Raw genomic sequence first — 27,735 nt, 5'->3', positions numbered from 1 at the left:
GCCACCAACATGGAGGCAAGATCCTCCACCAGCTAAAAGATTATGATTCACTGAAGGCTCAGGTGGTGGTTAGCATTTTTAGCAATAAAGTATTTTTAAATTAAGGTATGCAATTTTTTTAAGACATAATGCTATTTATAGCATACTTAATAGACTGCAGTTTAGCATAGACATAACCTTTATATGCACTGGGAAACCAAAAAGTTCATGTCACTTGCTTTACTGTGGCGGTCTGAAACTGAACCCACAATAACTCCAAGGTATGCCTGCATAAGTTAAAAATTTCAGGGTAATAACCACTCAAAGAACAGATATAGAATATATATAACTTCTAGACAACTGGAAAAATGAAATAAAGAAATCTTAATCATTTAAATAGAAGAGAGGAAAGAAGGGGAAAAAAGCAAAGAGAAATTATGATAAAGAGAAACACACAGCAAGATATGAGAAATAAATAAAACTATATCAGCAGTCATAATATACAGATTTAACTCACCAGTTAAAAGATAGAAACTCTCTGGATCAAAAACAAAATCCAGTTATATGTTATTTACAAAATGCACACCTAAAACATAATAACAAAGAAATATTGAAAGTAAAGAGATAGAAAAAGATATATCAGACCAGCATTAACCAACAGAAAGCTGGAATATCTTTATTAATAGCAGGAAAATGAACTTTAAGGCAAAAAAAATTATTAAAATTAAGCAGGGTCACTACATAATAATAAAAGGAACATTTCACTAGAAAATAACACTATCCTAAGACTAACACAATCAAATATTTTTGAAGAACCTTAAACCACCTAAAGCAAAAATGGTGAGATTTCCAAGAAGAAACGGACAAATCCGCAATCATAGTGGGCACTAACATACCTCTTTTATAACTGACTGATCAAGCAGGAAAATAATTGGTGAAGCTATGGAAGATATGCATGATGTTCATGAAAATATATAAAATTTGATATCTAACAGTTAGAGAATGACTATACAGTCTTTTCAAGTATTCATGGCACATTTACAAAAGTTAACCAAATAATAGGTCACAAAGCAAATCTCAAAAACCACAGAAATAAAACCATATATGTTTTCTTGTCCAAACAGAAAGCAATAAAACTAAAAATTTACAAAAAGGTAGCTCAAAAATCCTATATACATGAAAACTTAAGAACCCATTTTTAAATAATTCATGGCCCAAGGTAAAAAACCACAATAAATAACAGTAAAAATGCTATATATTATAACTTGCGAGATACATCTAAAGCTGTTCTTAGAAATTCAGTTTTATTAAAATAGAATGATTAAATATTAGTGAGCTGGATGTCCAACTCAAAAGTTTAATAAAAGAATACAAAAGAAACTAACAGAAAGTAAAAGGAATGAAGTAATAAAGGAAGATCATCAAAGAAATAGAAAAATTGAGAGGCTTGATAAAAGCTGTTTCTGGAAAAAGACTAATAAAATGGAGAAATCTCTAGCAAATTGAGCAAGAGGAGGAAAGTTACAAATCAGCAATATTAGTCATTTAAAAGGAAACATTACTACAGTTACAATACAGATTAAAAACTAAAGCACTTCTATGAATAATATGATGCCAAAGAATTTAAAAACAAAAATATAACATTTTCTATAAGAACATAACTTACCAACACTGACTCAAGAAAAAATTGAAAACTTGCATATAACTATAAATATTTTTAAAAAATTAAATCAGTATTTGAAAAGCCATTCATATGCACCTAGAAGGGAAAAAAAAGAAAAAAATACACGCTGATAGCTAGAAGTGCATTCAGAGGAAACCTTCAGAGGAACTATCTTATATAAACTATTCCAAATTACTTTCATGATGTTAGTATAATCATGATGCCAAAATCAGACAAATACAATATTAGAAAGGAAAATTACAGGTCAACTTAGACAATAAAATCTTAAATAAAATATTAGCAAACAAAATCCAGCAATATATTAAAAATATATGTCACAGAAAGTAAAGTTTATTCCAAGAATTGAAAGATGGCTTAACATTGAAAAAGAAAAAACCTATTAATGTAACACACACCACTAGGTGATTAAAGAAAAAACCATAAGAATTTCCTTGTATCAATATACTAAGAATATAATTTATCTATCAAAAACCTAGAGCAGATACCATACTAAATGGCTAAAACCTAAAACACATGGCCTTAAAGTAAAAAGCAAGGATATATACATATAAAACTTAGTAGACAGAGCAACAAAACCAAACCAAACCACACATCCCCAAACACACACAAAATAAAAAGTATGAGAATCAAAAAGATACAAAGCCATCATTACTTACAAATACTAGTTCTGATTTTTCTTTTAATATAGTCATCTACATAAAAAATCCAAGTGAACCTGCAAATTAGTGGAACTAATATGAATTCACCAATATTGCTATGTACAAGATCAACAACATTCCTATGCTTTGCCAAGAAAAACAGATATTCTAATTTTTGTCAATAGGAACAAAATAAGTTAATAGAAATAAATCTAATAATATATGTATAAATCATTACAAAAATTAGAAAATATTATTGAAAGACATAAAAGACAAGGAAATAAATGGGAAAATATGAATATTTATGCAAATTTGTGTTGTTAGATTCAATATCCAAAGATCACAATTTTCTCCAAATTAATTTATAAATTCAATACACAATGAGGAACAAAAGATCAAGAATAGCAAAGACAGTGAAGAGGCAGGAGGAAGGTCAGGGGAAATAAGGAGAGAATGACAGGATAAGAGTGAAGAGGGGAGGGCTTCCCTGGTGGCGCAGTGGTTGAGAGTCCGCCTGCCAATGCAGGGGACACGGGTTTGTGCCCCAGTCCGGGAGGATCCCGCATGCCACGGAGTGGCTGGGCCCGTGAGCCATGGCCGCTGAGCCTGTGCATCCGGAGCCTGTGCTCCGCAACGGGAGAGGCCACAACAGTGAGAGGCCCGCGTACCGCAGAAAAAAAAAAAAAGTGAAGAGGGGAAACATCTCACCTTTCCAGATTAAAGACATACCGTAAGGCTATGGCCCTTCAGATTTTTCAGTTTTGACTCAGGGAGAGGCAAGGCGACAAAAGGAATTGAATGAAGAGCCTAGAAGTAGACTCACAAGCATGCATAGGAATTTGGCATATGACAAAGTTGCTTTTCAAATCAGTAGGGAAGGGATTAACTGACTATTCAATGAATAGTTCAGTCAACTGGGTTATCTATATAAAAAGAGAAAAAAATAAGATCCCCACCTCACACATATATATAAATTAATTCCTAATAAATTAAAGATTTCAATATGCTAATTTCGAAAAGAAAACAAAAGAGAATATCTTAGTTCATTGAGACAGGAATGGATTTCATTTTAAAAGATTCAAAGAAATCAACAACTTAACTTTACACCTCAAGGAACTAGAAAAAGAAGAATAAACTAAACCAAAAGTTAGCAGAAGGAAAGAAATGATAAAGATTGAAGCAGAAATAAATGAAACAGAACAACAGAAAAAAATTAGCAAAACTTAGATTTTTGAAAAGATAAACAAAACTGACAAACTCTTGGCTAGATTAAGAAAAAGAGAGAGAAGATTCAACTAAAATCAGAAATTAAAGAGAAGACCTTAAAGAAACTAAATTATATACCAACAAATTGAATAATTTCGAATGGATAAATTCCTAGAAACATACAATCTACCAGGACTGAATCATGAATAGAAAATTTGAACAGACTCTTCATCAGTAAGGACACTGAATTAGTAATCAGAAATCTCCCAACAAAGAAAAGGCCAGGACCAGATGGCTTACTGGACATTCTTTAAAAACATTTAAAGAAGTAGTAGGACCATTCCTCCTCAAACTTTCCCTAAAAAACTGAAGAGAACACTTCCAAACTAATTTTATGAGACCAACATTACCCTGATACCAAAGCCAGGGAAAGATACTACAAGAAAAGAAAATACAGCCCAATATTCTTGATGAAAACTGATGTAAAAGTCCTCAGCAAAATGCTAGCAAACTGGGGGTGGGCTCCTGCGCGGGAGTCCATGTGGGCGCCGGTGCCGTGGGGAGCAGCATGGGGTGGCCATGGCGGAGCTGTAGCAGCTCAGGGTGTAGGAGGCGGTGGACTCTAAGGTGAAGAGTCTGGAGAGAGAACATCTGGAAGATTCAGGGCCTCATGTTCCGGTGCAGCGCCGGCTGTTGTGAGGACAGCCAGGTGTCCATGCAGCAAGTGCACCAGTGCATTGAGCACTGCCATGCACCTCTGGCTCAAGCCCAGGCCCTGGTGACCAGCGAGTTGGAGAAGTTCCAGGACCGCCTGGCCGGGTACACCATCCATTGCAACAACAAAGCTAAAGATTTAATAGATGTGGGGAGTAAAGAGCTTCAGGTGAAGTGGCAGCTGGAGAGTTGCATGACCACGTGTGTGGATGACCACATGAACCTCATCCCAACCATGACCAAGAAGATGAAGGAGTCTCTCTCATCCACTGGGAAACAGATGTCTGCTATCGGCCATTGGGGCTGAAGGCAGGAATCTATTTAAAAAGAGGAATGGGGATTTGGGTTTTCTAAGGAAAGTTTATGAATGAGGAAATTAAGGATGGCAGCAAGTTTAAGGCCTATGTCACTTGCCTCTGGACACTGGTTCCTTTGTGTTTGAATCCTAGAAACTGAAAAAACCTGGTGCTAAAATTTGGGTCAGAGATAGCACAGGAGAGTTTTCGTGAGCCTGAATTTCATGTGGCCAGGGCTTATCCTGGCAACAGGGAGTCTCCCTTGTACCAAACCAGAGCCCTCCAAGGCACCACATTCTCTTAGTACACAGATACCAACAGGCTGGCAGGTTCATCTGACCTGCTTATGATCTGGTGGAGTGTGAGGAGAGGTGCTTCTATTTGTTGCCAGCCTCCTGTTTGCCAGAAGGATCGCTACAACATTTTCCATAAACTGGAAATAAAACAAAATCCAGGAGGTCACTAATTTAGAAGGGGAAAGGGAGCTTCTGGGGATTCGTTTTGCTTGGTTTTGTTTTTTGTTGTTTTTGTTTTTTTGCGGTACGTGGGCCTCTCACTGCTGTGGCCTCTCCCGTTGCGGAGCACAGGCTCCGGACGCGCAGGCTCAGCGGCCATGGCTCACGGGCCCAGCCGCTCCGCGGCATGTGGGATCTTCCCAGACCGGGGCACAAACCCGTGTCCCCTGCATTGGCAGGCGGACTCTCAACCACTGCGCCACCAGGGAAGCCCAGTTTTGTTTTATATACAAGGGCATGAAGTTACTTTAAAGATGTAGAGTTGGGAGAGGTAGTTTGGATAAAAACTTTGAAAGGGTCCTTTCTGGCCATCAAGATGTGGATGCGCATTTCTTAAAATTCTCACACATGACATCTTTCAGCCTGGAGATGCTGCAAAATGTAAGAAGCGCTATCACACTGGTAGGGGAACCGAACCTTCCCTCTAACTGGCAGCCATGATGAGCCCTGAGGCTGTCTGCAGCAGAGTCAGCAGAGAGACAAGACAATCTTGCAGTGACACTCACCCTTGAAGGGAAAGGGGATTTTGACTGTGCTATATGCTAGTATTCAGGAATGAAGAGCGAAAGGGAATGTTAGCTGCTTAATTAAGAGAGTTATGAAGTACTGGCTTTGGAAAAATCTGGTTTTCATAAAACAAAATAGAATGAAAGCCTAAACCCAGTATTGCTTACTTTGCCCCCTGTAATAACAGAGCTCTGTTGAAACGATCCCTTGGCAACACGAAGGTCAGAGGAGAAAAAGAAAGCAACTCAGGGGCAAGCTGTAACTCCTTTAGAGCAAAAAAACGGGACAGCCCTTCATTACCAAATACCACTTTTGCGACATGCGTTGTTCTCGCCCCAGTTCTGGCACCTTATCGTTTTATCAAGGACCTCGTTGTGTTTTTACCAACTTATTACTTGAAATGATAATATAGCCTGTCTGTTTGCTATTTCAAGACTGTGATATATTTTCCTAGCGGTTTGGTTTTAAACATAAATAAGACTTAATTTTTCTTCCAAAAAAAAAAATGCTAGCAAACTGAATTCAACAGCACATAAAAAGGATTATACACCATGACCAAGTGAGATCTTGGAATGAAAGAACGGTTCAAGATTCAAAAAATCAATCAATGTAATACACCACATTAACAGAATGAAGGACAAAAACCACATGATCATCTCAACTGATACAGAAAAAGCATTTGACAAAATTCAATACCTTTTCATCATAAAAGAAAGCACTTAACAACAAGCTAGGAATAGAATGAAACTACCTCAACATAACAAAATCAGGTATGAAAAGCCCACAGCAAACATCATACTCAATGGTGAAAAACTGAAAGCTTTCCTCTCAGATGAGTAACAAGGTAAGGATGCGCCCTCTCACCATTTCTATTCAACATAGCGCTGAATGTCTTACCCAGAGCAGTTAGGCAAGAAAAAGAAATAAAAGACATCCAAATTGGAAAGGAAGAAGTAAAATTATGTCTGCTTGCAGATAATATGATCTTATATGTAAAAAACCCTAAAGATTTCACACACCCGTTAGAACTAAATAGAACTAATAAGAGAACCAGCAATATTACAAGATACAAAATTAACATACAAAAATTAGTTATGGAACTTCCCTGCTGGTGCGGTAGTTAAGAATCTGCCTGCCAATACAGGGGACAAGGGTTCGAGCCCTGGTCCCGGAAGATCCCACATGCCGTGGAGCAACTAAGCCCGTGCGCCACAACTACTGAAGCCTGCACGCCTAGAGCGCATGCTCTGCAACAAGAGAAGCCACCACAATGTGAAGCACGTGTACCGCAACGAAGAGTAGCCCCCGCTCACCGCAACTAGAGAAAGCCCGTGCGCAGCAATGAAGACCCAACACAGCCAAAAATAAATAAATAAAATTAATTTAAAAAAATTAGTTATGTTTCTATACACTAACAATGAACAATACCAAAAGGAAATTAAGGGGGGGGGGAAATCCCATTTAAAATAAGCATCAAAAATAATAAAATACTTAAAAGTTAACTTGACCAAGGGGTCAAAAAACTTGGAGAATTAAAATTACAAAATATTGGGCTTCCCTGGTGGCGCAGTGGTTGAGAGTCCGCCTGCTGATGCAGGGGACACGGGTTCGTGCCCCGGTCCAGGAAGATCCCACATGCCGCGGAGCCGCTGTGCCCGTGAGCCATGGCCGCTGAGCCTGCGCATCCGGAGCCTGTTGCCCCGCGATGGGAGAGGCCACAACAACGAGAGGCCCGCGTACCGCAAAAAAAAAAAAATTACAAAATATTATGAAAGAAATTTAAAAAGACACAAATAAATGGAAAGACACCCCATGCTCATGGACTGGAAGACAATATTGTTAAAACGTCCACACTACCCAAAGTGATCTAGAGAGTCAACATAATCCCTATCAAAATCCCAATAACCTTTTTGTACAAATAGAAAAAAAATCTTAAAATTCATATGGAATCTCAAAGGACCCTTAATAGCCAAAACAATCTTGAAAAAGAAGAACAAAGTTGGAGGTCTCACACTTCCTGATTTCAAAACGTATTACAAAACTACAGCAATCAGAACATTTTTGACTTAAATAAAGACAAACATACAGACCAATGGAACAGAGTAAAGAGCTCAGAAATAAATCTTTATGCACATGGTCAAATGATCTTTGACAAGGGTGCCAATGGGGAAAGGACAGGCTCTTCAACAAATGATGCTGAGAAAACTGAGTATTCATACACACACAAAAATAAAGTTGGATCTTACCTTACCCCAAATACAAAAATTAACTCAAAGTGAACTGAAGATCTAAATGTAAAACCTAAAACTATAAAACTACTAGAAGAAAACATAGGGGGAAAGCTTCATGACGCTGGATTTGGCAGTGATTTCTTGGGTCTGACACCAAAAGCACAGCAACAAAAGCAAAAATAGACAAATGGGTTGACATTAAAATTTAAAACTTCCGGGCTTCCCTGGTGATGCAGTGGTTGAGAGTCCACCTGCCGATGCAGGGGACACGGGTTCGTGCCCCGGTCTGGGAAGATCCCACATGCCGTGGAGCGGCTAGGCCCGTGAGCCATGGCCACTGAGCCTGCGCGTCCAGAGCCTGTGCTCCGGGGGAGGCCACAACAGTGAGAAGCCCGCGTAACGCAAAAAAAAAAAAAAAAAAAAAAATTTAAAACTTCCTTGCATCAAAGGAAACAAGCAAAGTAAAAAGACAACCTACAGAATGGGAGAAAAAGTTTGCAAACCATATATCTGATAGGGGGTTAATATCCAGAATATATAAAGAACTCCTACAACTCAACAACAAAAAAGCAAATAAATTTGATTAAAAGATAGGCAAAGGACTTCAACACACATTCGTCCAAAGATGGTATACAAATGGCTAATAAGCATATAAAAAGATGACTCAACATCACTAGTCATTACAGAAATGCAAATTAAAACTATGAGATATCACTTCATGCTCATTAGGAGGGCCACAATCAAAAAAGCAGAAATAACAAGTATAGGTGAGGATGTGGAGAAATTGGAACCCTTGTGCTCTGTTAGTGGGAATGTAAAATGGTGCAGCTTCTATGGAAAACAGTATGAAGGTTCCTCAAAAAATTAAAAATAGAATTGTCACATGATCCAGCAATTCCACTTCTGGGCATATATGCAAAAGAATTGAAAGAATGACCTCAAAGAGATACTTGTACACTCACGTTCACTGCAGCATTATTCACAACAGCCAATAAGTAAAAGCAACTCAAGTGTCCATCAGTGGATGAATGGATAAACAAAATGTGGTACATACATACAATGAAATATTATTCAGTCTTATAAAAAGATGGAAATCCTGTCTCATGCCACAACATGGATAAACACTGAGAACATTAACCTAACTGAAGTAAGTAGTCACAAAAAGATAAATCCTGCATGATTCCACGTATATTAGGTATCTAAAATAGTCAAACTCATAGAAACAGAAAGAGGAATGGTGGTTGCCAGGGGCTAGGAGGAGGGGAAGATGGGGAGTTGTTGTTCAATGGGTACAGAGTTTAGTTTTGCAAGATGAAAAAGTTCTAGAGATCTGTTGCATAAAAAATGTGAATACAGTTAACACTACTGAACTGTACACTTAAAAACGATTAAGATGATAATTTTTACATTATGTGTATTTTGCCACAATTTAAAATTTTTTTAAAGATTCAAAGAATATAAATCTTAAGAGATTGGTAAATTTGATTATATTAAAATGTCAAATCTGATAATGGCATAAACACCATTAATCACATTAAAGACAAGTAAAAGATCTGAAAAAGAAATTCACAAAGTGCATAATTATCAAGGATGGGTAGCTGGAATATTTAAAGAACTCCAACAAACCAATAACATCAGAAAAAAATTGCAACACTGTGATGGAGAAAACACAGAAACCAATGTACCTCAGAAGCAGAATGGATAAACTAGATAATTCATATAAAAGAATATTATAGAGCAGCAAAAATGAATGAAACAGATTCCTATTTATCAGCTTGAATAAATTTTAAAAATAAGTCAAATAAAAAACAATCTGCAATATAATATGCCATTTATGTACATTTTAGAAACACAAGCTAACAGTATATATTGTTTATGGATGTAATATATAAAGTAAGGATACTAAAACAAGATTAAATTCAATCCACCATCCACTCTTTGCCTGCACCTGTGCTGCTAAATGTGGTTTTAAGAAAACCATTTTTTCTATATTTGTGGCTGACAATATATCTATCCCCAGTCTCTCTCTTCTTAGGTTTAAATTGAGCCAATGCTCAATTTTCAGTCCGTGTCTTACTTGACCTAACAACAGTATTTGATATAGTTGATCATTTATCATCCCTGAAACACTTCTTCACTTAGTTTCCGGGGACAACACACTTGCCTGTTTTCTTCCCAACCTCCTCATCCCTTTTTCTCAGTCTCCTTTGCTGGTTTATCTTCCTCTCTTGACTCTCTTAATGTTGGAATAACTAGAGTTTATACCTTTGTCGTTTTTTCTTTTCTATCTATACTTAACTCTGTTGGTATTCTCATTCATTTTCATGATTTTAAATACTACTTATATATTGGCAAATTCCAAATTCCTATCTCTAGATGAGACTTCTCTCCCAAATTCCACATTTATATATCCTACTGCCTATTAAACATCTCTGTATGTCTAACAGACATCTCAGACTCAACTGGTTCAACTGCACTCCTCCAGCCACCCAAAACCTCCCCATCGGCATATTAGTTGACAGCAACTTCATCCCTCCAGCTGCTCTGGCCCCAAACCTTGGAGCTACTGTTGATTCCTCTTGTTCTCTCACACCCTATATTCAAGCCATCAGGAAATTTCATTAGCACTAATGTCAAAATATATCTAGAATCTGACTATGTCTTCCAACCTCCTCTGCTACCCCATGGTCTAAATCAATGCCATCTCTTGCTGGGGTTAATGCAACAGCTTCCTAACTGGTCTCCAAGTTTCCAGATTTGTCCCACTACAGGACCATCATGCTTGGCAAACAGAATCTTTTTAGATAACTCAGGCCTTGTCATCTTCTACATAAAGCTCTCCAGTGGCTCCCGTTTCACATGGAGGACGCATAGTCCTTACAGTGGTCTCCCATGCCCTGCACGATCTGCACAGTCCTTCCTCCAGATGACCACCTCCACATCCTTCTTTCCCACTACTCTATCCTCACTCACTCTACACACCCACACTTACCTCCTTTTTGTTCACAAACAGCCCAGGCATATTCCCACCCGAGGGCCTCAACACTGGCTGATCCCTCGACCTAGAAATCTCTTTCCTGGATATTGATATGGCTCATGCTCTCTCACTTGCTTCAAGTCTTGACCCAACTGTCACCTTCTTAGTGAAGCCTTTCCTGATCACCTGATTTAAAAGTCCAAGCTGCTCTCACCCTGCTACTTCCTATCTCTCTTTCCTCTTGTACTTGTCTTTGTGTCAATTACCATTATCTAACATAGTCCATACATATTTTACTTGTTTATTTGTTATTATCTGCCTAGGGGGGAAATTTTTGTCTATTTTGTTAATTGCTGGATTCCAACACCTAGATAGAACAGTGCCTGGATCACAGTAGATGTTCTCTCAATACTTGCTGAATGAATGGGAAAAAAACCACAAATTGTCCATAACTGTATATGTGAATAGTGGTGCACAGATTCTGCTATATCATTTGCTGTATTTTTATTACATTTGAAATATTGTATAATATAAAACATTTAAAAAGAAATTTGGAAAGTATAAACATTTATTAATCACATTTATGCAATGTTAGTATTCCAGGGTGTCTCTTGCTAAATTCCCCTTATGGGTTTGAAAGTCCCTGACACTTAGAAAATAGATTAAAATAATCTATTTATAGGTTTATATATTGTTTATAGATTAATATATCCTATATTAATATAGAATATGATGGCTAAATATTGTTTTCAAGTAAATTAGAAGTATATTTAACATAATTTGAACAAATGGAATCTACAGTAGAAGTTTCTCTGAAAAGAATCTCAATTCAAAAGTTGTCCCCGCTAGCCCTGTGACATAATTTACATAAAACCTGCCCACTGAACTTGTGCACTCAGCCTGCCTTAAGATAAGAAATAGTATATGAATAAATCTTACCTGAGCCAATAATTTCTCCCATAAGAAAAGTTATAAAAGGATCTGTGAGGCGCCTGAGGACAAAGCCATCTCTGCCTCCCTCCCCCTCCTCCTGTCCAAGGGCAGGGGATCTGCTCTGATATCTGGTGGACAAAACCTTTACAAATGGCTAAAGCGTAGGTATTAGTAACTGAATATTGTGTAATATTGTTTGAGTAGAGGAAAAACAGGGGCCACAGAAGAACCCTCTGACTGGTTTCTAGGTCTCCTACTTTCCCAGCACTTCCATCTCAATATTTACCTTAAAATAACTAGAATTATCCCAGAGTCATGATTTTGGCAAATGACTGATAGGACTTACTGACAGACTTAACAGGCTCTTCAGGAGCACATGCAAATGAACAGAATCGTGAATAGATGTCAGTCACTACGGATCCATCAGGAAGGGAGATGGACGAAACTAAAAAGCTGCCTTAGACAGTTGGCTTGTCGGACTCCTCATGCAAACACACTCTTTATGGATCCTGAACCCCACCTAGGCATCTTGAGACATGCACATTGTCACAGCAGAATCCTGCGAAGGACATTAGAAACTAGGCATTTATTAGACAAAGATGTAATTTAAATCTTTCCTACAAATAAGAAAATTATGGGAGAATAACTTAAGATTCTCATTTGTATGTTTTAATTTTACTCATAGTCATCTGAAATCTGAATAGTACCTCTTTCAGTGGAAACTGGTATTTACATTGTGTTTTACACTTTAAAAAAGTACTTTCATGAGCATTAACTCATTGCATCCATATGAAAATTGTATAAATTCGATATGACAAATATTATTTTACAGATGAAGAAACCAAGACTGAGAGGGGTTAATGACTAAGTGACTTGCCCAGTGTCACACAGCCAGGAAGTGGAGAACCGAAAAAGATCCTCTAACTTCAACATGTGTTCTTTCCACTACACTAAAATGCCTCTTCTATGTTCAAAGAATTAATTAATGAATAACATTATCTGAACGGAGCAAAGATTGCATTTTTCTATTTTCTGGAAAGAAAAATGCACAGGCCTTTTCCTTTTAAGTACAGCTACCATGTCAGTGAGTTATAATTAACTTAGCTACCTCTGTTTTAAATGTTGGGATGTTATTTTTCTTCTAGTTTTATTTATCTACCTGAGGATTCATGTTAATAACCTGTTGTGAATTTTTTCAAATGCTCAATGTTAAATTATGAAAACACAGACTGCATATACTATAGTTAAGTATAGGGTAATTAATAACACATGAATGTATCACTTTGACATTATTTTCTTATAAATAAGAACAGATGCTCTTTTTAGAAAAATGCCTTTAAAGTCTTCAATGTTAAAACCATATATCCAACACCTAGCAGACTGACTCACAGTAAGAACTCAACAAATGTCTGCTGAACTGTATTCTCAAAAAACCTTATGAAAAACATATATCAGTGTGCAGATATTTAGAAATGTCTTCTTTTATTCTCAGAATTACAAGGGATTTGTGAAATTATGTGGTTGAGAAAAGAACATATCAGTAAAAGTATCAAATTTGTATAGTGCTCATTATCATATAAAAGATTGTTAAGGTTTCTAAAATAAATCAGTTTTATCCAGTATACAATTTAGTTTAGCAAATTACAATCTAGAAATAATTATATGAGGTAATGATGAATACTTCTAAAATCTAGGCTCATGAGGGCAAGGAATTTGTTTCTTTCACCACCATATTTCTAGGGTCTAGTACAATACCTGGCACATAGTAGGTACTCAATAAACATTTGCTGAATTATTAAATTAACAAATATACAGAGAGATGAGTAGTACACCATGAGTAGAAACTTCAAACATGTCTAAAAAGTAATTCCTGAAAATTAAATAGAAATATTTCTCAGATCAAATGAGAGCAGAATTTGTAATACACAAAACTGTGATAAACTGAAAAAGCAGATTTGGGTGGGGGAATATTAATTCAGGTTTGGAAATGCTGGGCTTGTGTGATCTATGAGAGAGTCAAGGGGAGACACACTTGGGGCATGTTTGGGTCTGGAGCCCAAAAGAGCGGTCAGGGTTGGCCATGTATATTTGGGAATCACCAGCGTACAGGGAGAGAGTGCAAGCATAGAAAGAGTAGAGTACCTAGGACTGAACTGTGAGGAACCCTCAGGCAGAAGAGAAAGAGCCTGCAAAAGACAGCGAGAGAGAGAAGGAAAGGCAGGGGAGCACGGCGTCACAGAAGCCAGGGTGAGACGCAATTTCCAGTTCAACACCACTAGGTAGTCAAGTAAGGTGAGGGCTCAAAAATACCTAAAATAGGGACTTCCCTGGTGGCGCAGTGGTTAGGAATGCCCCTGCCAATGCAGGCGACACGGGTTCGAGCCCTGGTCCGGGGGGATCCCATAAGCCCGCGCGGAGCAACTAAGCCCGTGCGCCACAACTACTGAGCCTGCGCACCACAACTACTGAGCCCACGTGCCACAGCTACTGAAGCTGGCGCACGCAGAGCCTGTGCTCCGCAACAAGAGAGGCCACCGTGGTGAGAAGCCCACACACCACAACAAAGAGTAGCCCCCGCTCGCCATACTAGAAGGAGCCCGCGTGCAGCAACAAAGACCCAACACAGCCAAAAATAAATAAAATTTAAAAACCTAAAATGGAGGTCAATAGTGGCCTTGGCAAGAACAGGTTCAGTCAATTGGTAGGAGGTGCAAGCCACACTGGAGTAGATTAAGGGGTGAGTGACCTGTGGGTAATAGACTGCACAGACAAATACTGACAAAGGAGAACATAGGACAACAACTAGAAGGGAATAGGGGATTCTGAGATTGTTTGCTGTTCATCAGTCAGTCCATTCATCCACTCATCTCTCCATTTTTAAACACTTAAGATGGGAGAGACTAGGCTTGCTTAAATGGTGACAGAAAGCGTCCAAGCAGAAGAAGAAGAGGTAGAAAAGAAGAGGGGTGAGTTACAGATAGAGGTAGAGATGTATAATCTCTCTATATAAACTGGAAACCAGGGAGGAAACTCCTCAAAGTGAAGTTTAAGCTGAAAACGAAGGAGGTAGCGTAGGAATAGACAAAAAAGAAGCTCTTCCAAGAAATGATATAAGTCAGGCTGACATGGGAAACCAAAAAGGAACGCTAGCTAATCAAAACAGAAATTGTTGGATGGGAATATTTTTGAGGTGCAATAGGTCTAGGCAGGGACACTTGCTAAGCGGATGCCAGGTGGAATAAGGGGGGAGCAAAGGACCATTAGATCAAGTTTTAGGGGACTCAGAAAAGGAGAGTCCCTACTTGAGCCCTAAGAGTTAAACCTGAAGCCTAGCAAGCCAGTATGTCCTCTTCAGCTAAGAGGAAGAATGAGCTGGTAGTCTGAGGGGAGAAGACAGATGAAACTGTAAGGCTTAATAACACATGACTATAACACATAATTACATGAAATGCAGCTAGGTTGCGTTGTGAATAAGGGAATCTATAAATTACTTCTCCACTTCAGATTGAATCCCATTGTTTCATTTTTGCACCTAAATAACCAATTGCTCCACAACTGTGGCATCCGACAAGAATTCTCCTCATTCCCTTGAGGAATAGCTGTTGAATTGACCAGCAGAAAACACAAGTCTCTCTTGTGAGAAGTGACGCAGCTGATTCAGTAACCCAGCAGTTCTGACCAATTTGTATTACTGTATTAAAACCCAACAATTCTGATCATGTTTGATTTTTGTTTACCTCTTGCTTTGGTTTCAAACATTTTGCTCTTCCTCAGTGCCAAAGTCTGTTTCTGCCTACTGCCAAATGATGAGCCACACATGTCCAGAAATACAGGATTCACGAACTGATTCTTTCATTGTAGTATCACCAGAACCTAGCCTAATGTCTAGCAGATAGAAGTCTCTCAACAAATACTGATGAAGTGAATGAGTAAATGTACGTGCGGTTCCACGGGGAGAGAAAAAAGTGATCACCAACTCTCTCTATGCAGGGGGAGTCCTCCATCTTTACATGCCAAGGGTCCTTTGACAGTCTGTTGAAGCCAATAGACCCCTTCTCAGAATAATGTTTTTACATATATTGTAGGACAGAGCAAACTAATGATATTGAAATACAATGAAATCAAAATATCAAGAGAAATTGTGACGTCATCACAAATGTGCTTCTGCGGCATAGGCTGGGCTTGCTAAGCCGCAGGCATCACTGCAGGGAGATCTGGCTGGGCCAGTTCACTGGCAAAACCACTAGCCGACAGCATCTGTAGATTTCTTTCTCAGTTCTCAGAGAGGAATCCTCCCAGGTCTTGTCTAGGAAGCCACCGTTCTCAGAAGGAAGGGGCAGCAAGAGGCCATGGCAGTTCCACAGTGTAGTGTGGCAATCTTCACGCCACCCCCTAGCTTTGACGGTGTCCTCTCCCTCAACCGTGCCCCTTGTCCCTGAATCCACAGTTTTGTCTATTTAACCTTGTCAGCTTTCCATGAGGGTCAGAAAGGCAAGGTTTCCTACGGAGATAGTGTATATCTGAGATCTGGGGGGTACCTGTTTCTTATATAGACTTCCAACTAATTCTCTTGTGTCCTGCACTCTTGCTTTGAGCGATGCCTGGTGCCCCCAATTCCTGAGCCTTTCTGGGGGTCAGAGGTGCAAATTAGCCTGCTTTGGGGATTCTCATATTACTGGCTTAGGATTCAGCTGTTTCAGGCGTGTTACATCGGTTACAACTAGTATTTCTGCTGTCCCTCCTCCAGAATCTGGTTGCTGTTTTCCTCTCTCCCTTTTGAGTACATGCCTATTTTACACCTTTACTTTTACTTGTAGTAGGGTTTAGTGAGGAAACAACCATCAACATATTTCAGCTGTCACATTTTTCAAGTTGCCACTAAAATTTTTAACAAAGTTTGAAAAATCAAACTTTGAAGAAAAATCCTCAAAAATTAATCTCATCTTTTTCATAACTATGATTTTTCTATCAAAGATAATCAACATATTGTTAAACCCTCAGGTTCATGAAGGCAGAGACCATTTCCCTTTTGTCACTGTATTATCCAATATCTAGCATAGTAGAAGTGGTCAATAAATATTTATTGATAAGTGATTGAATATAGATATGAGAAAAAATTGGGATCCTTTGTTTTCATAATTTTAGTACTTATCTAACTCACCTAGGACTGCTTTGGCAATATTCTAAAAAGCAAACAATCAGAAATAGATACACTTAATTTGGAACCCAAATTACAGTAAAGAAGTCCTTTATTACAAAAATTTAACTGTGATTCTGTATACTATAACAATAATTTCTTGGATAGCAAGGAACTGGCATTCAAATTACTTAGTTGTCTTGAAAAACTAGCAGTGTAAAAATGTACTTTTTATTACAACTGCTACATAAATAGTATCTAATTACAACTAATAAATGTACAATTTTAAACGTTATTAAATAAATCTTTAACAATAAACAAATTTTAATCAATGCTGAAAACGCAAAGTCCTTCATATTTAAAATCTGTACATTAGCTATTACATTTTAGTTTGTATGGGCAAAAAAACAACAAGTTTATTAAAAAATTAGGTCTAGTAGATCCTTGCTATTCTTGTCAAGTGAGTTCAAAGAGCCACCATGACATGTTCTACCTTGTAATTATAATGTAAACTGTATGTGCTTTGTTTTGTAATTCTTTACTGGCTATTATCTAAGCCATGATTTTCCTAAAAGGCCCAAAGTGTTATTTTAAAATTTCAGTTATATTTTATGGAGAAAGTTAAATGCATAATTTTGTTTTGTTTTTAACTGGGGAATTCTGTTATATCCGTAAAAGGATTACTGGAATTCTAGCAGGATGGTTCCATGGTAATTTTAAACTAAAAACTTTACAGTTATCCATGTCAAAATATTCCTCTGGGCAAACTTGTACAAAAATCCATAATCTGTTTAGTACTATCCCATTAAACGCTCATTCTATAGCTCATTTTTCATCATTGTTTACATTCTGTTTTACTAACTTCAAATTAAAATATAATACTCACTTCATCAGCCACAAACTCCTTACTCAGACCAAAATCTGTCAGCACCACATGGCCATTAGAATCAAGTAGAATATTCTCAAGCTTAATGTCACGGTATATAATCCCCAACTGTAAAAACAAACAAATATGCATATTAAAATAACAATTTCCAAAAAATAAATTAGAAAAGTCTTTCTTATCTACCTTAAAAACAAACCAAAAAAAGGCATTCTCCTGCTCAGGGTGCTATGACGGCTCTTAGTCACAGGTCGGGGCAAATCTAAATTCCTCCATCTCAGGGTTTATCTGCTGGGTTCCCTCTGCAACCATGTCTTCATGCTCCATATAATGAGGGTACATTCCTGTCGGACTAGCTTCTGTTGGGTCTACTGTGACTACTGCTCCTTCCTGGGTCACTGTTCTTGATGGATTTCATCCTCACTCCAGATGATCTTCAGGTGCTTTCTTAGCCAGTTCATGTCCGTCACTTCTAATGGCTTCAGAAGGCTTTCCTGAGTAACCACTTCCCACACTGGTCATTTCTTTGTTTTTATTCCTATAGCATCTATATTTACATCGTACTTACATAAAAGTAACTGATATTTTCTAGGTACTTCCTGTTCTTCTTGATATAACCATATCCAAACTCTGTTTTTTCACTTTTTATGCATTTACCTAGTATCTAGCACAGTGTCATATGTCAAATAGGTAATTAATAAAGGCTTGTTGAATAATACACTCCTAAACATGAAGGCTGAAGATCACAGGTTAATTTTAGTTGATCTTTAGTTCTAAATAAGCAATGTAAATCAATTAGATATTTAAATATCCTTCTATTTTGTTTTGTATGTAAGTTTTATAGTAAAACACTTCAGCTCTATGACATAAATGAATCTACCCAAGTTATATAAGAAGTACTTGATATGCATGAATTCCACGTTCCATGTTATGTCAGCCCGAATTAAATGTTTTTAAACTTAGAAACACTGCTTTCCTCAACACTAAGTATATGAAAAATAAGATTCTTGATGCTTTCTTAAAATTGAAACAAAAAATGACACAAGGAAAAACACTAGGCAATTTTCTTCCAAGAACCTCAGTGGGTTTTTTTTTCATATTTTAAAACATTATTATATATTGTAAATGCACAGTCTGTTAGACATTTGACTTGAAGCCTTACAAGCACCTAACAGCCAGTATGACTTTTTTTTAACAACCTCTTTGGAAAAGATTTTAGGAATAAGTCATTTACTACCTGCTTTACCTCATCACTTCCACGTAAACTCCCCGTTTTTGTCTCTTCCTGAGAAACTCAGTGTTAGTAGCTATATCAAGATTATCATTATTAGCTTTGTGTTATATCTCTTTGTATTTATCTTTTTAGGTAGTCAGATTAAGAGAAATTTAGCTAAGATCTAATCTGCAATATACTTCCCTCTATATCAATTACATTTATATCTTGTACTCATCATGTTCTCTACCTCTGTGTTTCTGATTACCCTGTTTTAATAATAATGAATGTTCATGAATTTTCCCTTTAAGAAACAGAATTAACAGTTTTCATACTAACCAAAAACTGAATTTACTAGCTTACCTGTCAGAGCTTTGTATTTTGTTTGTGTTTACTCTGGTATTTATGGTGATTTCCACCATCGTTTTTATATTATAAAAATTACATCTGATTCCCCTAAGCATAAAACAAAGCTTTTCAGCCTATTCCCTGGCCCAATTTGGCTCATGTATAAAAATGTCCTAACTACTTTATACCCCACAAAAATAACCATAGGCATAAAGTTCATCCCCACACCACCAATTCTATCAGAAGGAATACAGATGCCTGTTCCTATCACTTCAGTTCAGCTCCCACCTTACACTCCCCTTCCTTTCACTCCATGGCACTGCAGCCCTGCGCCCCAGAGCCTTCTCTACTTCCCTCCTGTTCTTAGACGTTTTTTCATTCACTCTCCTTAGAATTCCTCTTCTGAACCCTGTCTCCCTCTACCTGCCCAGTTGTGTTCCTGTTCTGGGCTAGATCTACCCATTTCTTGATGCCTTCCTTCTTATATCTTCTCATCATCTTTTCTCACAGCCTCTCCCACCCGTTACCGCCATCCTGCAATTCTAATCTCCCTGCCCCTTTGAAAATGTCATCCTTTTTCCTTGCCTTTTTCCTTCATTTCTCTCCATTCTTTTTTATGCTCCATAATCAGCACTTCCATCTTTTTTAAATCTGTAATCTAGTGTAGCATCTGAGTATATAACAAAGAAAAACAGCAGCTTTATGATGTACCTGTATCATCCGAATTTAGAGACTCGAGTCATCCTCCTATGGTCTCACACAACTTTGATAAGAATTATTCTAGTACTTTCTATTTCTTGGAAATACACACAAGCCTAGTCTACATAATGACTGTTTGCTTCTACAGTAATGCTTCCTCATTAAAAAAATATTTTTAGTCAAAATTTCTTGGATCAAGATTAATAGTATCTGAAGTAATATTTTTTAAAAGTTTAAACCGATTTTATAGAGTTCAAACAGCATCACATACATATATGAATTCCACTGAAAAAGTTGAGTAACTGAGTTCATGCCACATGAAGGCAACTGAGCAGGAGGGAGGGAGGGGGAGCAAGAGAGGACCTTAGGGGTGAACCAAATGGAAAAGAAAGCGAGAGTGGGAGAGGGGGATAGCTGGGTAGCATAGGTAAGTACTTCTTTCAAATATTCCAAGCTAATTGGGAAACATACTCCGAAGATGCACAGGCAGAGTCTGCAATGGAGTGAGCCACAATTAAGGAAATACATATTATGACTTGTGGGTTCATCTTAAAGGTTATTTTAAGAATGAAAATCCTTTATTCTAATGATACTTTGTAATAAGCATCAGAATTTTTCATGAACAAAACCAAAAAAATGCTCAGGTTCTACCTTTTTAATCTGCAACCCAGAAACTATAAAAGGAAATTAGACTTTTACAAAGGGAACAATGAAATTGAAAAGATTGGTAATGGTCTATGAGTGTGCTTCCACAATCTCCACCAAGACAATGACATGTAAACGCATTAGCTCTTTTAGCTCCATCATTACCTCAGTTACTAGATTTTTAAAAAAAAGGAAATCCCAAAGGTTAAGCATCTCTTACCTTGTGGAGATGTTCGAGGGCAAGCACGATCTCTCCAACATAGATCTGCACCTCATGCTCTGTGAAACGCTCTCTTTGAGAAAGATGAGTAAAAAGTTCTCCACCATTTATATAATCTAAAAATGAAATATATTTTTTCTGTCTTTGACTTGTATTCAAAAACTAAAGGAAATATTTCCTTTTAACCACTTTGGAGTAACCATAAGGCATTGATTTTAATACATTATTTTTGTACAATTCTTAGTACATAGTTTCATATAGAATATATTACTAAATTCATATAAATACAGTTCCATAAGTTAATGACTACCCTAAACCACAATCAAATGAATTTGCATAGAGTATTACTATTAAAACTATTACATGAAATCTGCATATTTTAAAATAATTTTCCCAAATCCAGCATATCAGAAACCTCTGCCATTACCATACACTTCTTAACTTGCTGTAAAGTACCAAAACATCAACCACCATAATAACTAAAAAATGAAAAAAACAAAACAAAACTCCCAGCCTTTCCTTTGTACTAGTGGCCGGTCACTATTTTTAAGCAGATTCCCTATTTTCCAGAATTGTCTATGGAGAGCCCTTCTAAAAATGTCTATTAGGTAGCAGGTAGCCTTCTTATGGTTCCACATAACTCGAAAGTAGAAGTAGCACAACAGGGCTGAATCAAAACACCTGAAACTAAATGATTCCCATTTGCCTTTCAATTTGCCCATTTTATCCCAAGAGGAATAATGAAATAAGAGAGAAAAAAGCTACAGTGAGACATAAATTAGGAGCTGAATAAGCCACAACTGTGTTCATAATAGGCTCTAAGACATTTATCGATAAACTGATAATAGTTTCATCAGAAACTAACCATTACTATCTTACACAACATTTGTGTGTGAGAAACAATGTACACCTAGAAAACAGTCATAGATATAGATTAAAGCTTTTCTCCTAAAAAAAATCTGAAAAGCATGTATCCCAAGTATATTCATTTGTCAAGTTTACCGCAATTTGATAAAAGACCAAAGCAAAATCTTCATTAACTCACAAATTTTTATCTTGACCGTTTTTCAAATTCCAAACAGCTGATGCAACAGAATGAAAGAACTCTAAAAGCTGGTTGTTTTGCAATGTATTTTGCAAAGCACATGCCAGCAAAAAGCACGGCCCTTTTAAGACTTTCGTATTTTGCCAAGGGTTTTAATTATATCTTAACACAAAGCTAATTATTAAAAAGGTGTAAAGGAACACAGCATTCCTGCAAACTAACAGTGAATTTTTTCTACCTTTAAGTAGTCACTTATTTAAATCTAATACTGATGTTTATGCATATGGTTTCCATAGTTAGTCATGGTACAGAAATAGGCATTCAGAGGTCAGTTGACCAACTGACAAACTCCTACACACCCTTGAATGTCCTACTTAATGATCTCATTTTCAATAACCACTCCAGCAGAGTTGATCACTTCCTTTTATGTTACCCCCTGTGTTTATTAAAAACTTATACCACTGCAATTATATTGCTGCACTGAAAATGGCTATTTGCATACTTCCTTTCTCTGCTAAACTCTGAGCTTTTTAAAGTCATGATCAATGTATTCATCTTTAAAAAAACAAAATCACTCTGAAACTCAAAGGCAAGTGAGTTGTAAAAAAAAAAATAACCCAATGTACTCCTGTCCTTGAGGCAACTTGATATAATCCAAAGAACCTGGGCTTTATAATCAATAAACCTGAACTAGACAATGGCTCCACTGTGTCCTGTCTTGAGCAAATAAAGTCTCTCTCAGTGTTAGTTCTTTATCTATAAAATGGAAATCAGAACTACTATAGATTGTTTCTTGAAACATAGAAAGTGTTTTGTTTGCATTTACTGGGGAGACTAAGAAAAATTAACTACAAATCTAAGAAGACAAACCTAAAACAACATCGTCACCTGCTTCCTACTTGTAGAATAGACCAACAGCCCAAGGTGAAGACTTGACATTCATAAAATAAACATGCTTTATTTGTAGGTACAGGGTTGCACACTTTATAAGCTGAACAGCCAACTCTATCCAGTGGTCCAAGCTGTCAACATTGGTAAGGTAGATATATAGGCTGCCAAAGGACTGTAACAGCAGGAGCTGCGATACCTGGAGTGGTGTTACAGGGTAAGTTCTATCAATAGCAGGGATATGAGGTTAGTGGGAATCTCTGTAAGATAAGTACCTAGAACCCTCACTTGTTATAATTCTAGTTGTTTTGTTTGGTATGTAGTGGTATCTCGTTATGGTTTTAATTTGCATTTTCCTGAATAATAATGGTATTTAGTATCTTTCTGTGCCTTATTGGACATTTCTGTATCTTCTTTTGTGAAACGTCTATTAAGGGTTTTTTCTTTTTTGCCCCTTTTGGTTTTTTCCTCACAATATAATTCACATACCATGAAATTCACCAATTTGAAGTGTAAAATTCAATGGTTTTTAGTATATTCAGAGTTGTGCAGCCATCACCACATTCAATTTTAAAATATTTTCACACACTCCCCCCGCAGAAATCCCAATTTATGTTTCTCCTTTAGTTGCTTGTGCTTTTTTTTTTAAATTTATTTATTTATTCATTTATTTATATTTTGGCTGAGTTGGGTCTTCGTCTGTGCGCAGGCTTTCTCTAGTTGCGGTGAGCGGGGGCTACTCTTCATTGCGGTGCACGGGCTTCTCATTGTGGTGGCTTCTCTTGTTGCGGAACACAGGCTCTAAGTGTGCAGGCTTCAGTACTTGTGGCTCGTGGGCTCTAGAGCACAGGCTCAGTAGTTGTGGCGCATGGGCTTAGCTGCGCGCGGCATGTGGAATCTTGCCAGACCAGGGCTTGAACCCGTGTCCCCTGCATTGGCAGGCAGATTCTTAACCACTGCGCCACCAGGGAAGCCCAGTTGCTTGTGCTTTTGATGTCACATTTAAGAAATCACTGCCAAAACCAAGGTCACAAAAATTTACCCCTATGTTTTCTTCTAAGAAATTTATAGGTTTAGTTCTTACTTTTCATCTTTGATCCATTTTGAGTTAAGTTTTGTGTATGTTTTGAGTTATGGGCCCAATTTCCTACTTTTGCATATGGTTATCCAGCTGTTCCAGCACCATTAGTTAAAAAGACTGTTCTTTCCTCATTGGCACCCTTGTCAAAAAATCAATTGACAGTAAATGTGAGGGTTTATTTCTGGACTCTCAATTCTAATCTATTATCTATATGTCTATCTTTATTCCAGTGCCACACTTCTTGATTATTGTAGCTTTGTAGTAAGTTTTAAAAGTGTGAGTCTTCCAACTTAATTCTTCCTTTTCAAAATTGTTTTAGCTATTCTAAAGTTCCTTGAGTTTTCCAGACAATTTTAGGATGACTTTGTCAATTTCCATAAAAAATAAGCTGGGATTTTGAGAGAGGTCTGTTAAATCTATAGATCAATTTGGGGAGTATTGCCATCTTAGTAATATAAAGACTTTCAATCCATAAACATAGAATCTTTTACCATCATGAAGTATCCATTTTTATCTCTAGTATACGTTTTTGTTAAGTATATTTTGTCTGATATTAGTATAGCCGCTCCTGCTTTCTTGTGGTTGCCGTTTGCATGATTTATCTTTTCCTATCCTTTTTCTTTTTAACTTGTTTGTACCTTTGAATATACAGTGTATCTCCTGTAAACAGTATATAGTTGAATCTTTCCCCCGTCTGACAATCTCTGTCTTTTGATTGTACTGATTAATCCATTCACATTTAATGTTATTATTGATATAGTTGGACTTATGTCTTGCTATTTTACTTCTTTGTTTTCTACATATTTCCTATCTTTATTTGTTCCTCTATTCCTCCTTACTTCTTTCTTTTTCATTAAGTAAATATTTTCTAGTGTAACATTTTAATTTCTTTAATGAATTTCACTTTTTTTAGTTATTTTCTTAGTGGTTGCTCTATGGCTTACCATACACACATTATCACAGTTTCAGATTTATACCAACTTAATTCCAGTGATATATAGAAACATTTCTCCTACATAGCTCTATTCTTTCTTCCTCCCTTTTGAGCTATTATTGTTATACATAGTATAACTATGTTAACAAATCCAACAACACATTATAATTATTACCTTATATAGATTTATGTCTTTCAAAGAGGCTGAAAGAAAAGAGAGCAAGTACATATTTAGAGTTTGTCATATTAGCCTTCCTATTTACCATTTTTGGTTCTCTTTATTTTTTCTTGTGGCCCCTGGAGCTGGAGAGCACAGAGGTTTCTGGCCGTTGTAAGGATTTCAGATTTTACTCTGAATGAAATAAGAAGCCTCTGGAACATTGAGTACAACAGTGGTATGATAAGACTTCCATTTTAACAGGATCAATGACTCTGGCTGCTGTGTTAACTTTCAAGAGGGAAAGTAGGGAGATCACTTGCAGTAAACAAGGAGAGATGATGGAGCCTAGGAGAAAGGTGACAGCTTGGTGGTGGTAAGGACCCAGCCCTACCTGAGCACATGAAGAGATGGAATTGGTGTTACCTGAGATGGGGAAGGCTGCAGGAAGGACAAATCTGGAAGGGATGATCCAGAGTTCACCTTTGGAAACGAGGAATGCACAGTGTCTAACAAATAGTAAAAGCTCAATAAATGGTAGTTATCATCATCACCATCACCATCTTGAATTATTATTCTAAGACTGTTAAAAGGTAAAAAAGAGCCCTCTGGAAATCTTTTAGGAAAAGGAAGATAAATTTCTTATGGCCAGTTAGATCATTAAGAGGAGGTTGCATATAAATTCCTTGAAATTATGCACAATTTTCTCAAGTATATGTAAGCATGTGTGCATTCTACTGACAAGAGAGGGTCCACAGCTTTTATCAGATTTTCCAAGGAGTTACAAGACAAAAAAGTTTTCAGAACATCACTCAAAAGACAGCATTAAAAATCTGAATGGAAAAGTGCCTATGAAGTTTATTTACAAACAAACCAATGAATGCGGACTGTCAGCACATGGGAAACATCTGAGAGTAGCGTCTTACAGCTCGCCAGCACCATTAACTTCATCATCACAGCGTACGCACCCAGCACCATTTCTCCTGAGCATTTAGATCACTTCTCCCTGACTTCCGGCCTTGCTTGGCATAGCTGTCCTGGAGCTTACTGTATTTAGAGCTGGACTAGTGAGGTTCAGAGCTTTAAAAAGTGAAATGGAGCATGAAGTTTTCATTGTTAACAAGATCTCTGCCTACTGAGGATGTGCTGGAACTGCATTTCTGGTCTCTTTACACCTCTGTATTTATCCAGAGAGCTAGCAACTCTGTTAGGGCTTGGCCTTGAAACTAAAAACAACTTAGCCAGGCAGTGACATAACAAATAAAACAAAATTTAGAAAAGACTACAGGGATATTATTCAATTTGAGTTGAATTATTGATATAAAATTTTTACTCTCTTGAAAGAGAACACTGGAATCAAGAATGCAGGCAGATTCCAGGATAGAGTTAGCAGTGGCATGAATATGGTCAAAGACATCAATGAAAACCCAGATCATTACTAACATCTGAGAGGAAGAGTCTTCTCAGTTTTATAACTCATGGAACATCCACTTTCCCCTACCCCCCATCCCACCCCTTTCCCACTGGGCATAAATTACATTTCTCCATAAAAAAGACTTATTTAAAAGTTCAGATGGAATAAAGCACGTGAGTGGAAACTGTCTACTACGAGAATTATTTAAGATCTACTCTGCCTGGTGGGCCTTGGTCCATGCCAACTCATCTACCCTGAATACTTTCCTGTCAAAATTATGGATTCATTAGAATTCTAGAAATTAGATTTCTCAGGGTTTTGTCAATTTCTTTCTCAACAAACTGCAAGCGTGAGGGTTTTTTTTTAAGCCAGTGCCAACGGCTTTTATTCTCTTCATGATAAGAAACAGCATGAGAATATCCAGTTTTTACTGATATTCCTGAGGCTTTTTGCCTCTGTGGACATACAACGAAAATGGACTAAGTGGTGTTGGCTCAGTTTACACTCCTGGCTACCGCCGTTTGTGTAGAAGCAGCATCTTAGTAACCCAGGTTAGTCACGGTAAGTGGGAAAGGGCTCCTGGCAGATAAGAACTAAGCGATGTAAAACAGGGTTTTGGCTGCCTTCCTTTAAAATCTGTATCTCATCACAGCTCACTGCTTTTAAGACTAGACAAAGAAATAACAACTAGAGATATTGGGCACTTTCTATGTGCCTGTTCTATTTGGATATGATAACAAATTTGATCCTCATAAACAATGCTACGAAGTTGGTGCTATTAAAATAATAGTATAATCCCCAGAGAAAACAGGTAATCTCTAGAAAATAGTGAAACCCAGAGAGGTTAAAAAATTTATCCAGAGTTGCATATCTGTTAAGTGAGAGAATAAGGATTATGAACATGGGCAGTCTGACTCTAAAACAGTGATTTTTTAAAATGCTATATAGGTTGCCCTTTTCCCCCTCCTGGTATGGTTTTTACTATCATTTATCAGGAGCAGCCCCACTGGGCAACTGGTATTGCTAATTACTGTCAGAAAAACTGTCTTAAAATCAACTATCCTGACCTTCAAATATCTGAAAGGCTTAGAGCCAATAATTCTATATATTTGGTCATAAAGTTTCTCTTTTTTACATGCTTTTCTTAATCAAGTTTTGGAGGGCTCATCAGAATGTCACAGTACTCAGAAGGAGACATTCCTAGGGGGCTGTACTAAGATTTCTTTTTAATGTCCGCAGTAAACAATGGGTCTCCATCTTTTTTGAGAATGTGCTAACCTAAGATTATTGCTGACATATTTCTGACATACAACTTAAGAAAGTCAATTTATATCTTGTAGGAGAGGGCCCAGGGCTGTTTTCTCCAAAAAAGTACCTGGCCTTGCCCTGCA

At 37.3% G+C, this 27,735-nt stretch overlaps 2 protein-coding genes across 3 annotated transcripts in view; one reads left to right on the top strand and one right to left on the bottom strand.

Moving 5' to 3' along the window:
- RPS6KA5 (ribosomal protein S6 kinase A5) overlaps nt 1–27,735 on the bottom strand; it is a 181,435-nt gene that overhangs the window by 52,476 nt on the left and 101,224 nt on the right. For both annotated transcript variants that reach the window (XM_082647796.1, XM_082647797.1), the window contains exons 4-5: nt 20,826–20,941; nt 17,704–17,811 (exon numbers count right to left, since the gene is read on the bottom strand). In XM_082647796.1, coding sequence (XP_082503922.1) covers nt 17,704–17,811; nt 20,826–20,941 — 224 coding nt within the window. The remainder of the gene's footprint in view (nt 1–17,703; nt 17,812–20,825; nt 20,942–27,735) is intronic.
- On the top strand, nt 4,154–4,528 carry LOC309818475 (protein FAM136A-like; the record flags this gene model as incomplete). The annotated part of the gene is made up of 1 exon (XM_082648234.1): nt 4,154–4,528. Exon 1 carries the CDS (start codon nt 4,178–4,180, stop codon nt 4,526–4,528), a length of 351 nt encoding a protein of 116 aa, XP_082504360.1. The 5' UTR covers nt 4,154–4,177.

The sequence above is a fragment of the Grampus griseus genome (genome assembly GCF_964374135.1).
Source record: "Grampus griseus genome assembly, chromosome: 2".
Classification (NCBI taxonomy): Eukaryota; Metazoa; Chordata; class Mammalia; order Artiodactyla; family Delphinidae; genus Grampus; species Grampus griseus.
The sequence above is the reverse complement of the archived record's forward strand: the minus strand, read 5'-3'. Positions and strand labels throughout refer to the sequence as shown.